We start from the raw sequence: 17,541 nt of genomic DNA on the forward strand, positions 1-17,541 counted from the left end.
TAATTTAACAGTTCAGTAAGTGCTGTGTCTGCCTCCCAATTCACACCTAGGGCCAAGGCAAAACTACACCCGCAGCAAGTAATTACACCAAACAAACAACTAGGTTTAGACAAGAAGCCTTGAATTTAACAAAATCTAAATGAAAAGTAAGTCAACTCAGACTCCACCTTAACCACCCAGAGGATGATGACAGAGAAAAAAAACCCAAGCACAATAAAATCTGAAGCAAGTCTTGTCCTAATTTAACAGTTCAGTAGCTGCTGTCAGTAAATGCCATATCTGCCCCCCAATTCAGTAAATATGATTTGCTTAGAGAATTCAGTCATAATACAGCGAGACGGAGGAGAGCTAGGCTATCAGTTCCCAGCTGCTTCTGAACCTAGGGCAGACTCCACCATTCTCGCTCATCAAACATCCCTTATTCAATCAACCATGCACCTTTTTAAATCTTGGGAACACATTGAGGGAGTACCTCATTTACAATGTAGTCAAGCAGGAATTACAAAAGTATTGCAATATACTGGTAATATAAAAAAAAAAATTTTAATGAATAAAAAAAACAAAAAAAACATTGTTTTAATAATACAAATATAATAATATCAGACATAATCCAGCACAATTAACTAAGGTGGATGTTTGAGTGTTAAACTTGTAAATTTACTAGGCTTGAAACAAACAAGATTTTCAGACAAGGTAGTGTCAACCGAGTCATATTAGTCTGAAATAATACAGGAAAGATCAAAACAATTATATTGCATTGGTTAGCTCTGGTCAGCTATGAACATCATTAGCTTAGTATAGTATTAGTAGCCCAACACATCGCTTAACAACTAATATCACCAGCTCAGCTGTGTCTCAGTGGTTAAGGTACTTGACTTGCAATTGGAAGGTTGCTGGTTAAAGCCTCACCCCAAGTGCCAAGATGCCACTGTTGGGCCCCTGAGCAAGACCCTTAACCCTCAATTACTCAAGTTGTACTCAGTCATAATTATAAGTCACTCTGGATAAAAGTGTCAGCTAAATGCTGTAAATGTAATCAATAAGTCAGATCACAACCTGCTAAATATGATATCTATGTACAAACATCATGGGAATATTTAGGAGATAAACATGATTTACTTCCAAAGTGTTTTGAGGATTCACAGAGAATCCTTATCCATAGCATTTAAGTTTCATAATGACAGACAGCATAGAAGTGATGTACTTTGGTATCTGACTGGTAGAGAAACAGAAACAGAAGCTAATGTGTTCCCGGATGTATGTTCAGTAAGGGCCAGCCAACTTTTTCATGAAGTAAAAAATTATTTACATTTTAAGCTCTGATGAATGTGAGAGCTGATTTTTTTGTGGGTGCTAGCAGGTGTAAATCTATAGATCACTTCACCATAATCAGGAGCTAATAATAAATGTTGCCTCAACAACTTGTGTATTGCAAAGCAATACCACTGAGCTCAGTTTACTTACAAGCTCAGTGGTATTCAATTTAAAAGCATATTCGTTATCCAACCAAATCACAAACTACTTATACTCAGTGACTCTTTCAACGATGGATCCCTTCAGAGAACTGATATTCAAGGCATTCAAATAAATTTTGGAAGCTCTGGAAAACAGCATGAATTCAATTTGTTCTACATTTAAAACTGGTTTACGATCGGAAAAAGCAGCTGGCAAAGCATCCGAGTGCTGTAATTTCTCCACTGCTACTGGCACAGAGTGTGATCCTAATGCGTAGCATTCTGTTCAATGTCCATATTTTATAAACTTGTTAAAAGTAGGAAATGATCAACTTTAGAGAAAAAGGACAGCAAAATGTTTCACAATATTATTTGAATTTTCTGATGTAGGCGCTGTTATTTGATGGTGAAAACATATTTAATTCCTACATCACAAGCAGTTTTCTTTAAGGAAAAATACACAACTGTTCTAGTGACTGCACCAGCCAATCAGAGACCATCCAGATAACCATTCACAGAGTAATACCTCTGTAGAAGTGAACTATTCAAATGTGGTTGTGGATCACCATTTTGTATGCTGTAATTGCCTTACTACTCCTCTATAGAAATTATGATTATATGATTATCAAATAAACCAAACTTGAACTTGATTAAATATACCACTGCAATTTCAAAATACACATCTACTTTCACGATTTTTCATCCAAAGTTGAAAAGTGCTTGAAAATCAGCACTATCTCCACTGAGCCCTACACCAGATTCCATTGCACTACACACCAGACCCCAGTGACCCTCAGTGAGTACCGCATGTTCTTAGCAGACACCAGTTCTCTTCACCTCTCAGAACACACTTATCCTGATATAGTATTTTTGGAGTGCACACCACATTATAGCCATTGTGCACACACAAACAACACACAGACACAAACACACCTGCTGCTGACAACATGAGTTCCCACAACATGGCTTCACTCTTTCAACACTGAGAATAACAGATGCTGTACTGTTACACACGCACACACACGCGCACACACACGCGCACACACAGAAACACACTCCAACTACTACCAGCAAGATGGAAAGAAAAAAGAAACAGACACAAAACATACACATGCTAGGACAGAACCTTAAACATCATGTTATGTAGAACATTTTATGATGCACTCTGCATACAAATCACCACATAGCAGAACTTGCACACAATCACGCAGATATTTTAGCAGTGAAAGTGTGTTTGCTCGGAGCAGTAGTGTGTGGCTGTATGCAGAGAGGGGCACCTTTTTTTCCAAGCTGACACTGTGGAGCTGAGCTGGAGACACACATGCTTGCCATCAAAATTCTCCATGACTTGTTTATTTACTGCACACTAACCAGGGAAATGTCTAGTAAGCTGGTAACACCCAGCTATAGAAGTTTGCTGGTCCTACACTGCAGCATCTCTGAGCCCCTTATCCCATGTTATGCTGCCTGTTCTCAACTTCTCTCAACCCCCACCCCCCCCATTGTATCTTTCTCTTGTTAGCAATTACTGCTTGCACCCACCCACCCTACAACCTGTCACACCCTACATGTGTGTGTAAGTATGTGTGTGGTGTAGGAGAGTGCTATAAAATACCTGTGCTGCTATCTGCAAGGGCACGGCTGCTTCTCTTCCTCCCTCCGTTTCTTCAATGAACAGAGCATAATGTTTCTCTCCCTCCCTCCCTCCCTCCCTCGCTCGCTCGCTCTTGCCCCTCCCTCTCTCTCTCCTGTCTACCCCCCTTTTCGCTCCCTCACGTTCTCTCTCTTTCTCTCTCTTTTGATCCAGTCTTTGTGTCTCCTTCCCTCCCCTGGCACCAAGACCCAGCTGAATTGGGTCGTTTTCTGGCAGTCAAGGTTGAACACTTACTCAATTAAATACCTCTGAGGCTGTTCTGGAACATACTATGTGGCGTGAAAGGGCAGGGGGGAAGAGACACCAACATGGCTTTGTCCACATTATGCTCTCTCTCTCCCTCTAGTTTCCTCTCTATCTAACCCTCACTCTCTCTACTTCCCTCCTTCTTCATACTGCACCACTGGGGAATTGTGTAAGTGCACATTTGTATGTGTGTGTGAGAATGTTTGTGTCTGTGTGTATGTGGTTAAGTGGGGTGCAGCCGACACTGCAGTCCTTTGAAGGATACAGTACATGAGGAGGAAGCTTTTCCTCCTGTGACTCTGACCAGTTACAACAGTATTCAGAATTTGAGCAGAGCTAGAAATCAGGGAGTGTGTAGAAAGATGCACACATAAGGTTACACATGCACACACATACCAATTCTTTTGGAGGACACAACACTGCTAAGGGAAACAAAACATAAAAAACCCTCCAGGCATAAACCTAACCCCTTAAACCATGACACAAAAAAACAACAAACAAACAAGCAAAAAACCACAAGCCCACAGACTGTAAACACTGATAATACAACAAATACACCAGCACAGTATGTGGACATCACATGTGCATTAGTATTTGGAATCTTTCTACATAAAAAAAATAAGCACTGCAAGCCAGCTCTGTTCACACTGCAGCCCAGCAAAGTTTAAAAGTATTAGCTTAGCATTGCAGGCTAGGCTGGTGAGATTCTGTTACTATCCTACTTAATAAATTCCATGAAATGTACTAGCACTTGTCTTCTCAAATCTGTAAAATGTTTAAGAAATTTCAATTTTTGAGAAATTAGCTTCAGCCAGTTAGCATCACGATGAACTGATTCATGACTGCTCAGCGAAAACATTGTCACTGGTGTGAATGGAGCAGTGAGTCTGTAAAGGTTTGTATATGGCAATAAGTCTAAAATCGAGTGCACAGGGCATCAACATCTGCACTGGAGTCTATAGGACAGCAAGTCTGTAATGCAGTGTACAGGGCAGTAAGTCTGCAATGGTTTGTATAGGGCAGTAAGCCCGTACTGGAATGTACAGGTCAATAAGTCAATAATTTCCTTTAAAACCTTTTCTTATAAAGTTCCCACCCTATTGTATAACCTTCCTATAGACTCAGACACAATCTCAATATTTAAGGCTAGGCTGAAAATCTGTACAGTCAGGCATTTTATTAAATACTCTTTAGATCCTTTTGTCAGATGTTTATATAGTATAGTGAAGTATAATTACCAACAGTCAAAATTTTGCCCAGAAGCCGATATCCATTGCAGAAGTCTTAACATTTACAGTGCTGAGCCTTCCTTTTTAAGTCTTTGCTTAAACTAGATGTATTTGTCAACAAAAGGTTTTTAAAAAACTTTTATCATGTTGTTTCTGAGTCTCATCTGCCATGGCTCCTCCCACCACCCCCTCATGTCCCCTGCTGTGGCCCACCACACCTCCACCCCAGTCAACTACTTGTGTTGCCCTCATCACTCCTTATTGTTTATATCTTTGCTATTGTAGTATCTGTTGCTGGCCAGAGGAGGATGCCCCGCCACCTTTTGAGTCTTGGTTCCTCTCAAGTTTTCTTCCTCATGCTCCAAGAGGTTTTTCCTTGCCACTGTCGCCCTTGGCTTGCGCACTGGGGGCTTGGATTCAGACATGTGTACAGCTGCTTCGTGACAATAGCTGTTGTAAAAAGCAGAATATAAATAAATTTGACTTGACTTTGACTAATTGAGTGCATTAGGCTGTATGCATGTAACTGAGTGTATAGGGCACCAAGTCTCAAATGTTGCTGCTTGTCTAGACTGGGGGTTGCTTCTCACACAGCAGGACTATGGAGTAAGTGTTTAGAGACAGCTTAATACAGCAGAAGTGTAGGAGTGGAGAACTCTTCTGGCCAGGAGAAAAATAGTGAGGAAGATGAAGAAAGAGCTCTGATAGCGACACCAAAAGTAGCTTATCAGATGACGATAGTGTCAAGAGACACTTCAATGAACAAATGCCTTTTCATATTCTATCAGTTGCTTCATGCTTCATGTGAAATTCTGTCATCTTCAAATAGTTAACATTAATGCATTAAGAACAGATGGCACAGTAGCAATTTTTCTTATATCTTGCATTTGAATGTCACCTGATATCGATACTGATATACTATTTTTTTCATTAAAAACTACTGTGGAGCTGTGGTCGAGTTGTTCAGGGAATTTTTTTGTGTGGGATGTATTATACATGCAATTTTACAGATATTATACATGGATACCTGATAAATCTAAATTTAAAAAAGGCTTTACAAGACTAAAGCATTTAATTTTTTTTACCCATTGCCACACAATCAGTATCTCTCTCTGAGATGTTATTTATTGCCTTGGTCATCACCTTCTTGGGTCTCAGCTGTACTGTACTCACCTAAACACATCCACCACACGCAGACACATGCACACTCACTCTCTCTGCTCAGTACAGCTGCTTCATTCATGGGCTCCTGAAATTTACACTATTGTTCCTCTACATTTTTTTTCCTCATTACTGAATGCAACCGCTATTCCACATCAACTTAATATTGGCCTTGTAATTGTTTCAGTGGTTTAATTGCTGTTCTTTGTGTTACACATTAAACACACAGCAGCAACTACGTGATAAGAGAGTAAAGACTACCTGTACTACAAGACTTTTCATTCAATGGTTATTCTTTTTAGCCCCCCCAAAAAAAACTATGGACAGTTAGCTGAAGCTTATTCTTCAGTTTATTACTCAAAATTCACAATACAATTTAAAACTCATTAGACTAATGGCAAACAACAGTTTGTCCTCCCCCCTCCCCCATGCGGTTTGAATAAAGCCATAGACTAATTAACTTCATGAATTTGAGATGGAGAGTACTTTACTTTTCAGTTAATTTTTCTCCTCTCCAGCTCAGTTTGTCAGGTTTCACCTTTTACTGAACTTCATTTACTTCACAGCCAAACTGGAAACCTTACTGTGTTTTTTTTAAAGAATGAATTAATAAACAAATCTCCCTTGGTTGTGGATTCATGGCAGTGAACAATGCTAAAATGCTATTTTGTCTTGTTTAAATACTTTCCCTCAAAGACAGATAATCTCTTCCCTTCACTGGGTCCACACTTGGTTATCAAAATGATGGTGGTGGAAATCATTACATGTGTGTGAGTGCATGGATAATTTCATATGAACAATAGTTTTAATCATCAATGTGAAGAAAATGCTAAACTCTACAGCAGTGTATAAATTGTGCTTAAACTAACCTGGCTGTTATCACGTAGTACAAAGCACTGCTGTCCTATTTTCAGGCCAGATTTATGTCAGTATTGGATAGGTTTCCATAAAAAAATTCTCCACCATCATTTTTGCTGATATTGACCCAATTCTGATATGTATTATTGGACTGGTGCCATCTTCGGTATTTAGAAAAAAAAATGTCAAAATATTATGCGTAAAAGAAATAAAGATCATCAATTTTGAATGATGCTTAAAGCACAAAGATTATGTATTAATGGTGACTAACATTGAATCTAAAATTGATGGAATTGTATTTTTATTTTATACTGGAATCATTACAGTCTTAGGTTAAGAGAAATCATCCTTGGAAGGTTAATGTTTGTAAATTAGTTTTTGTTTGGAAAGAAAATTACAGTAATGCAGGACAGTTAAAAAAAAAATCTCACTTTTTAATAAAGTTATATGTGGTGATTTCAATACCATTACAGATGAAAGATAAAATATTGCAATGATCTAGAAGTGTAGCTAGAGAATGTTTTAAAAGAAATTATGAAGGAATATAAATTTGACAATTACTTTGGTGCTAATGTATATTACAATTAAAACCGTGGCTCATATTATACTTAAACAATTTAGAATCCTCCAAGATGATGCAGAAACTGCATCCTGTTAAGGATCCTCCACTAATATCCTACAGATGAGACACACACATTAAAGACATGATTGTCAAGAGTGAGATAAATGACCATTCAGATAATAAACGTGGAATGATAGCCTGCAACCACTCTAAACGTGCTACATATAAATTTATTAAACACAGCCACTAAAATAACCAGCACAAAAGGATCAATTGCCTTCACCCATTCCTCCACATGTACATTACAGCAGGGGAGTTTACTGTATCACCTGCAGGAGATGCAATCAGCTGTAACACTGATTACATTGCTGACTGGTTTGTGGAACATCTTCAACCATCATTTACATTTACGGCATTTAACAGACGCTCTTATCCAGAGTGACTTACAAAAGTGCTCTGTCATTTACTCATAGAATACATCCTAGTACAGTAAAGTAGGTTAGAGTCCAACATACCAATGAACTAGAATACTGTAGAAATACAGGGATCGATACTGACACCTAGAAGTACAAAATATATAAGGTCTATCTTAAACAATAAGTGCAATAAATAATAAGTGCTAGAGTTTGTTAAACAACATAATAAACAATATTCTACAATAAGTACCAATTTAGTCAATCAATTAGAATGATCAGAATTAAGGATTTGTCATTTCCAGTGGTGTGACATTTTAATACTAATGGACATTATATTAATGACATCTGTTCACATTGCCAGTTCTTACTATAACAGCAATGAAATTAAGAAACTCAAAGAAAAAGAACTGGTCTACAGTCTCAGAACAGAAATCCATGGAATTGTTATGATTAAACCTCTGCTTTTTCTAATATAAACTAAGTCCTCCTCCTACAAATTTAGACGCTTCAACACCTGATGGACCTCTGTCTGAAAAGCTCGAAAAATACCATATTTTATATATAAAACATCTTGCCCTCCTCTGGACAGTCTGTTTTTCCTTCAAGCTCAGGTCTTTGACCAGTCTGTACACTCAAATTAATTCCACATATTAAAAACATCTGAGATGACTTTACATGTTCTTTATTAGGTATAAACATTTTCGACCTATTAATTTTTCCTAGATGACCTAGATATGACAGCTTCATCTGTCTTGATTCACACACACACTTACTCACTCTCTCCTCTCTCTCTCACATACACACACTTTCCAAAAATTAGCACACAAGAACAATCTGAAGAGGACAGGAGAGAGTTTAGTGTCAAGGATTTTAGGAAAGAGTGTTCTGCTTGCTCTCTTCAGGCTCTGCAGTACCACACATGATCAAGAGGATTCACACCTAAACTCTATCATTATTACTTAGAACCAGGGCTCTGACACATTTCAAAGAAAAAAAAGGAAAACCAGAAAGGAACAATATTTCCATAGGAATGAAAACTAAACCGAAATCAGCCATCCTTAACTGTTCCACAGAATATTTCATTTTTAATCCTTGTTACCGGATATTTTATGTTCAGCCTGGCTTTATCTCAGCGGCATTGCTAAAGTGACAAGTCCACAACGGTTTGAGCCACAAAATGTTTTCCTGTCAACCAGCTACAGTTAAGCGGAACATTAGTTAAGCATTAAAAGTTAGGCATTATTTTTATTGGTTGTGATTAAACAAAAGCAAAAAACAGAGATCAGAAAATAGTCGCTGGATAACTGGCCTACTAACAAATTGCTTAATTTTATCGAAATTATTAGATGATTTATAGAGATGATCTTTAAAAGGGATGCAATTATTCTGATTATGAAATTATTATGAAATTATGAAAGTTATGCTGGGGTCGAAACGCACGAACAGAAATTATAAGATTCTTCAGACTGTTCAGAGCGAAAAAATTATTTAATTTTTAAGCCCTGCACAGAACAAAACTGACTCAGACACCAATGTTTTAACAAATTATCATCGTTTTAGGACAAATTCTCAGGTTACTTACAAACTAAACATGCTACATTCACATTGTGTCTAGCATTGGGAATATTGATGTTTGTTTAGAGTTTACTAGTCACTAGTTTACTAGCATATAATTTTCCTAATAACAACCATAAACTCCTATGACTCAAGTGGATGAAGAAATGTAGACAGACTGGCACCAACAGAACCGAGCCATGTTGTTGAGAATATGCACAGTTTGAAACATGCTATGTATGTGATATGACGCTGTTCTCATGTAGATGGGAAAAAAAAAAAAAAAAAAGCCTCCTGCTATGTATGGTGGTCATGGCATGTGTTGCTGGGTTTTACAGCTCAACTGAACCTAAGGGAAGCACACACAAGGCCCACTGCTGTTCAGATAAAGTGCACAGGCAACTTTTTGATTCAGTTTTTTTGTTTTTTTTCTGGGCTCCGTGAGCAGGGGCGGACTGGCCATTAGGGCATTTGAGCAATGCCTGCTGGGACACGGACTCTAGTCTGGTTATGGGCCAGCCCTTTCATGAAATAAATTTTACATACTGGTTGGTGTTTGACATTAAAATTAACTACTAAACATTATCTGTCTGGTACTGCGATTTATATAGTCCTACAATATACTGTATTACGTCATCAAGTTGGTTTAGCTGTCAGTACACAATGTTGCAGCGACAGATTTGGTCAAAATTGCCTTTTTTCAATTTCTGTTTCGATAACGCTAAATTTCGGGTAGCATATACATTATTTCAATTTGTTTTCTCTCATATCTAGTATTTAAATTCTCCTATACTAATAATTAGTGTACATTATGCATTACGCATTTTATTGTTCTCTGGTCGTCTGCATAAGCGATAATTAGTGGTTTTCAGCTGTAATTATTAGTATGATGAAATAAAGGTATAAAGCACAGGATAGGAATTTTTCATATTAGGAGGGAACATTCATAGTTTATTATTCTTCATAGTTTATAACTTACTTTGCTTTAACCACCTATATGGGCAATTGTTTGGGATTGAATTAAGTTCTATTAACACCTACTCATGACCTCGTCGTATCATTGTCGTTCATTTCAGCCAATCAGCATCTGTTGCCAAATACAGATGAAACTAAACAGACAAGGAGAAAAGGCGGGGCTCAGGAAGAACGTGATCGAAAGAAAAAGAAAGTCCTTCAATGTGCAGAAACCTAGTGGATCTGTTCAAAGGTACTAATACCAGTCCCAGGCCAGATGGGCCTGGTGAAGTATGTGAACAAGAGGATGAAATGGATTCGGTACCTACCGTTCATGTGCAATCACCAGAGCAAATCTACTTTAAGAAACCATATAGATATAAAGAATGTGTGCTGTTTTGGAACTACTACCCTAATCAAAAAACTGACAAAGTGGTGAAAAGGTGTTTCATGGTTCAAATAGATGGTGGTTGTCATACAACAAAGACAACCATTCTCTTCATTGTTCAGTGTGTTTAGCATTTTCCAGCGCCTCAGATTAATCTTCATTGAGGGAATGAGTAACTGGCGACATATTCATATGTATGTTGAAGAACACGAACACTCTTATGCTCATTTGAGATGTTCTGCAGCATATTTTCTTGATCAGAAACAGTTCAACGTTTCTAACTTGCTCACACAGTCATCAAAATGAGGTAAGAAAAATGACAAGTAATAGAAAGGGTCACAGAAGTGGTCAAACCTATTGGTAAAAGGGGGCTGAGCTACAGAGGACATAATGAAGAAGCAGCAACCACACGATGAGGAGATCAACCATAGGACGTTTCTGGAAATTGTAAAACTACTTGGGAAGTATGATTCCTGAAGTTTTCCAGAAGAGCAAAAGCAAGAAGCAACATGAGATTGAGATGTTGCTCATTCTCAAGACACATCAACACAGGACCAGTACTCTGTTGTTGTGAGATATGTTGATAACATGGGCACTATCCAAGAAAGATTGGCGAGTGTGGTGAAATGCGAGGGATCTACTGGCGAAGCTTTTGTGCAACTTGTTTATCACGTTCTGCTTGGACTGAAGCTTGATCTTAAGAACTGCATTGGAAACTCAACTGATGGTGCATCAAACATGCAGGGGCACTACAAAGGCTTCAGTACCCTGCTATCAAAAGAAGCTCCTATGCAGATCCATGTCTGGTGCCATGCACATATATTAAATCTCATTGTGACTGAAGCTACAAGTGTTGTGGTGACTAGCACATCGCTATTCTCACTACTGAATGACATTGCAGTATTCTTTCAGGAATCTTAGCCACGAATGAACATCTGGAGTCAACAGTCCACCGGTGAGAAACGATTCAAATGACCGAACTATCGGAGAAACCAGGTGGTGGTAGAAGGATGCTGCCTTGAAGAAAGTGTTTGGTTCATTCAACGACCCAAGAGGATGTCTTTTTGTGGAAATTACCACCACACCACCACTGTCAATGCCATACTAGTTGCTCATGAGGTCCAAGCAGCCATTAAGGCCAAGGCGAAGGGATACATTGACAGTGTCCTGAAGTTTGAAACAGTTCTGACTGCACATGTATATCTGCAAGTATTCTCCCACACTACAGCATTGTCCAAGTATCTACAAACTGTGCAGCTAGATCTGATGACTGTGTACCATACGGTGGATGAATTGCTGAAGAATAGGGAATGCTGTGGGAAGACTTTCAATCTTGATTTTGCTCAATGTGCTAATGACCAGCTGAATGAACTGGATCTGGATGAAGATCTTGTTGTGGAAGAGTCTCTTCCTGTGAAATGGCAAATACAGCAAAAACGCATGGACGGCGAACAATGCTCAGATGAGGGTACCTCAACTTCTGATCCACTGAACAAATATCAAATTCAAGTGTACAACCAGAGAGTGGACCCTATTGTGAGCAGTATTGAGCGACAATTTGACACATCAACAACATCTGTGTTCCCACGTAGATCTGTCGCTTCTTCACCCAAGGAACTTTGGTGAAGTTCCACTGGGAGATATGGAAGACCTGCATAGACATTTGCTCAAATTTGTTGATGGCGTCACTGCCAAAAAAACTATGAACAGTACTGCAAAGCTATGGACAGCAGTAGTCAACACAAACAATCAGTAGCAGATGCTTATACTGTAAAGGATGACAATGACAGTGACCGTCAAGTAGATGGGACAACTGTGTCCTCTCTGCTGCTACAACGTGCTACTCCAGTTGAACCTCTTAACTGATGCATACCAGAGCATTAGGCTTGCCTACAAGCTACTACTTCTTTAGTGTGGATAGGATGGACACTACTGCCGCATAATGCAACGCAAAATGCAACACAATATGCAGAGCTGCTCACGGATGGTGGATAATGAAGTTTAGCAGCAATGGTGGCAGAAGAATGGATGTTTAAATATGACAACAGATTTCTTTTTACACAAGTAAAATAAATATACATGGATACTATTTTAGTAAGAAAGCTATTTGAAATGCATTGAAATTTGGGTAATTTAGCCATCTAACTCAGTGTTTGGCCTTTTTAAGTAAGCTAATATACATATTTGTAAATGAGGCAGAATATCAGGTGTAACTATTTTGGATTTAATACACATGTCGAAAGTAACCAAGTCATAACTTGCAATGATGCATGTTGCCATAGCAATGCTTCATCACTTCTTGTTATTATGAAACTATGGTTTGATTTCTTTGCATGTGTGGATTGGATGGGTTGTTACCGACATCTGGTGAGAATTCCATGTCAATAGCACCTATAGAAATATATTTACGTAGAAAATTGGTAACATGTTCAATACTTATTTCACCCGCTGTATCTATATCTTATTGCTTCCACAAATGTTTTAAGATATGTCATGACAGTGTTTATTTGCTAAAAAATAAAGGGAAAATGATTCTATTGTACAAATTCCTAAGCTTCTTTTTTTTTAATTTTGTTTCCCTGTTCAAGATACCACATACCTTATGTTAAAAGTGGGGCTTTATTCTGAACAGTCTATAACTGTTCCATTTTAACTGTGTTTGTGTCTAGTAATTATCCTGAAATGTCTTTGCACAAAAATCTATCAAGCTATCAATAGCTATTTTTGAAAATACACAAATGTTTCTTTTAATTACATTTCTGAATTGATTTTCATATTATTGTTTATGTATCTGTTGTATATGGTGTATTCTACATTGAAATGAACACATACTGTCCAGATAAATGCCTAGAAATTGTTTGGGTGACCCAAGACTAACATGATCTTGTAGCCTAAGGAGGAGCGAGCAAGAGACTGCACCTCCACCCACATGGCCAATGCTAGAGTAAACTCACATATATAGCCTTGGCCACTACCCGAGACATTACCTCCACCCACACAAGTCTGAACACTGCTAAAGACAACACTTCCATCCAAACAGGTCTGTGCAGTTACACACAGTACCTCCACCTATATTAATGCTTGTTCACTGTGCAGTTAGATCCTAATTGCTCTTCAACTGAAGCAGTCCTTACTACTAACAGTAGCACTAGCCATTACCCAAGTCCCAACATTAGAGAAATGGATAATCCCAATCCTACCAGTAAACCTAACAGTAATAAAAGGTACTAAGAGAATTACAATAAAATCGAAAATTACATGCAAAAAGTCAAAACATCTGGGTTTCACAATGTGAAACTGACATGCAAGTTCCTCTCAGAGAGGCACAAGATCTATATATATGTATATCTTCAGGTTTGTATTGTTTACCAGGTATTTTGCCCTGCTTTTAAATAAACTTCAAAATCTTTTTGCTTATATTCACTGTGCAGTGTCCTTAACTTCTGAAAAGTTCTCACTCCTCTCAAAATTAGATGTTTAATTCCGCATTTACCTTAATCTCTCAAATCCCACCTCATTCTACTTAAAAAGGTCTAAGAGAATGATGGATACCGCTTAAAGAATCAGTCGTTTCTTTTTTATCACGTTTTGTGATAAAGGTTTTGCTAAAACTGTCACTATATCCAGACTGTACAAGAAATGTAAACGGAAGATGACAAAAGAAGAAAAGCAAACTAAAAAGAAAATTAATACAAGCCCAAGATTTATTGGTCATTTAGCACTATTCATGACCGTTTATCAAGATATTATGAAACATCTATACAATGAAATACATGTGTGCTAGTTCTTTTACCAAACGATATTGCTGCAGATTATTTTTCACGTCTAAAATATTTATTTCTTCGTTTGTTGGTCAGTCACATTTCACAACTTGCATAACAGCTTCCTCTGCGAAGAGGGGCTTCGGAGGTTTTAGGCTGCTAGTTGTCCTCGCTCCATTTTTCACGCTAAAGCCACTCTTCTCAACTTTAAAGACTTCATTCAGCATGCGCAGACCCCGAGAGACTAGTGTGGAAGCTTACAACTGAACCGCAACATGGAACCCTTTAAAACAAATAGGACTGCCCTATAAAACAATTGCTGCTATATTATACTAAATCTGATCTTATATCGCGTACGGAATTAATTCAGTAACGACAGTGATTCTGTGGGGAGAATCATACAAAACATCATGCGCATGCAATTTTTCAACTATTATTTCCACAAGACGCTGTTTGTATATATTATAGCCAAGATCAAGACTTGCGTGATATTTGCACCAAAACGGGCAGGAGGTAATTCTCTGTATACATAGAGCGGTTCTCTATCGGTAACCAGACAAATTAAGTTGCCACTACTGCCCGGTCAAAACGGTAACCCAGTAGCTAACGCCAAGTTAGGTTAGCTAGATAAATAGAACGATATCTTAAGATCTGCTCACTAACCTAACCTATGGTTAACCTAGCTAGCTAACGTATTACTTGTTAGTTCTAGCTAATTAGGTAGATACTTACATTAAGCTATAGACGTTTAACGTTACCGGGAGCGCCGTATAAAACTTAACTTTTAAAATATGAACCATGGTCTTTTAGTTCACATAGCTAGTCAAGTTGGCTAACTGACTGTAAATTATATTTACCTAGCGGTTACTCAACTGCGACAAATGATTAGTTCCTTAACCTAGCTAGCGTTAGTGAGCGTTAGCTATCATTAGCCAGAACAAAATATTCGCTAAGGTGTTTACAGCCAGTGACACATTTCTGCTGCTATCGGTGTGTAAGATAACCAGTTAGCTACTTACCACCTGCCATTGGTTAACTCTAGTCAGCTCGTCTGAATCGGTTCTTTATTTTTCTTTAAATAGATTCCTTTGGCTTAAACTGAAACCGTAAAAAATATTCGTAGCTATATTCTTGAAATACTCGAATATATTCCACTACCACATACAGTCCATCTACTTAACCAACGCCACCTCAAACAGAAGTAAACTCTTCATCAAGTCGGTAGCTAACTAGCTACTCAGCTAACGGAATTCCCACCTTTACTTTCAGGTGTTCAAGTTGATGTCTCTAGCTAACCTATACTGTGTTTGAGGAATCTCCAATTTGTCTTAAAACGTGTTTAGCTACTAAACCAAAATTCAGTTCCACGTGTATATTTCACATGAACTCAAGCCATATTTGTCTATCTTTAGCTAGTTTTCTAACTGATAGCTAAATTTCCTGGAACTTTGTCAAACGAATAGAGGAAACGAAGGGAAACATTTAAAGGGACAGTACTTAATAAATTAATTTGGTAAAGACTGCAATAGAGATACTGCTGCTGCTACCACTACTAGTACTACTACTACTATTATTATAAATCGCTATTATTATTATAAATCACTCAATAAATCACTGCAACTCGGCTCTGTTCCAACTTGTTTCAAGATGCCCACCATCATTCCAGTCCCCAACAAAATTAACATAACTGGATTAAAGGACTACAGGCCAGTAGCGCTGACCACTGTAGTCATGAAGGTATTTGAACGTCTGGTCCTAGCCCACCTGAAGATTGTTACAAACCCTCTGCTCGATCCCCTGCAGTTTGCATATAGAGCAAACGGGTCTTTCGACAATACGGTCAGTTTGGCCCTGCACTTCATACTACAACACCTCGACAGTTAAAGAAATTCAACCTGCTGCAGAGTCTGATGATCCATTTCTACACAGTGATCATTGAGTCCGTCTTTACATCATCTGTAAATCAAATAATTCAAATCAAAGTTTATTTGTCACATACATAGTCAAGACAGTATAACTCGCAGTGAAATGCCTTTGGTGATTGCTCGGCCCGTTGCCGAGGAGAGATACATACAGTTCACAAACCAGACTGTGATTTTCACCACGAGGATGCTCTCAATAGTGCAGGTGTACAAATTTCGCAGTACCTTGGAGGGCAGTCTGAAGTCTCTTAGGCGTTTGAGGTGGTAAAGACGCCGACGAGCCTTCTTTGCCAGGGAGTTGGTGTGGCGGGACCAGGACAGGTCCGGCGAGATGTGAACTCCAAGGTACCTGAAACTGTCTTCTCTCTCCACCATGGTTCTGTTGATCCTCACAGGTTGGTAGTGCCGCTCTTGCTTCTTGCAGCAGTCCACAAGCATCTCCTTTGCCTTGCTGACATTTAGGAGGAGATTATTTTCCTGGCACGTGCCAGGAATTAATCTCCTCCAGGTAGGCCCTCTCGTCGTTTGAGATCAGGTGCATGATGACGGTATCACCAGCAAACATGACAATGATGGTGGAGCTGGAATTGGCTGTGCAGTCATAGGTGTACAGTGAGTAGAGCAGGGGGCTTAAGACACAATCCTGGGAAACTCCAGTGCTGAGGGTGAGGGTGGATGAGACACAGTTGCCCACCCGTACTGATTGTGGTTTGTTAGGAAGTTGGAGATCCAGTCACACAGGGATGGATGCAGTCTTAGATCCTCCAACTTGGTAGTGAGTCTGGAGGGGATAATAGTGTTAAATGCTGAACTGTAGTCGACAAACAGCATTTTAACATAATTACCCCTCCTGATAAATAATGAATCAAAAGGGAATGTATGAATATGATTATATACAATGTACAATTTTACAGTTTTACAATTTTTACAATTTCCAGCTCAGAGTGAAGGTGAAATTATTCATTATAATTATTCAGATTATTAATTATAATCATCTGGTTTGGTTTGTCCACCTCACAGGAACGAGCCAAACTCCAGTGCATAATCAGGACGGCAGAGAAGATTATTGGGTGTAGCCTGCCACCACTTCAGGACATTTATACCAGCAGGGTGAGGAAATGCACCAGCAAAATAATTGCTGACCCTTCTCATCCTGGACATCAACTTTTTCAGCTACTGACCTCTGGTAGAAGACTCAGGGCTATCAGAGCCAGCACTACTAGACATGCTAACAGCTTTTTCCCCAAAGCTGTAGCACTCACCAACCACAGTGGACATTTTGCACTTTTAAACTGAACTTCTGTATATATATATATATGTATGTGTGTATGTGTGTATGTGTGTGTGTGTGTGTGTGTGTGTGTGTGTGTGTGTATAGCATA

The 17,541-nt window shown here is 38.6% G+C and overlaps 1 protein-coding gene across 4 annotated transcripts in view; it reads right to left on the reverse strand.

Annotated features, from left to right (window-relative positions):
- ampd2a (adenosine monophosphate deaminase 2a) overlaps positions 1-15,707 on the reverse strand; it is a 33,997-nt gene extending 18,290 nt beyond the window's left edge. For 2 of the 4 annotated variants that reach the window (XM_081705122.1, XM_035520403.2), the window contains exon 1: positions 15,257-15,707. In XM_081705122.1, the coding sequence (XP_081561248.1) occupies positions 15,257-15,266 (10 nt within the window). In that variant the 5' untranslated portion in view covers positions 15,267-15,707. The other 2 variants (XM_035520404.2, XM_035520406.2) reach the window with 2 other exon arrangements.
- Between the last annotated feature and the right edge of the window lie 1,834 nt (positions 15,708-17,541).

This window comes from Electrophorus electricus, chromosome 22 (genome assembly GCF_041902795.1).
Source record: "Electrophorus electricus isolate QZ-2024a chromosome 22, ASM4190279v1, whole genome shotgun sequence".
In the NCBI taxonomy this organism is placed as follows: domain Eukaryota; kingdom Metazoa; phylum Chordata; class Actinopteri; order Gymnotiformes; family Gymnotidae; genus Electrophorus; species Electrophorus electricus.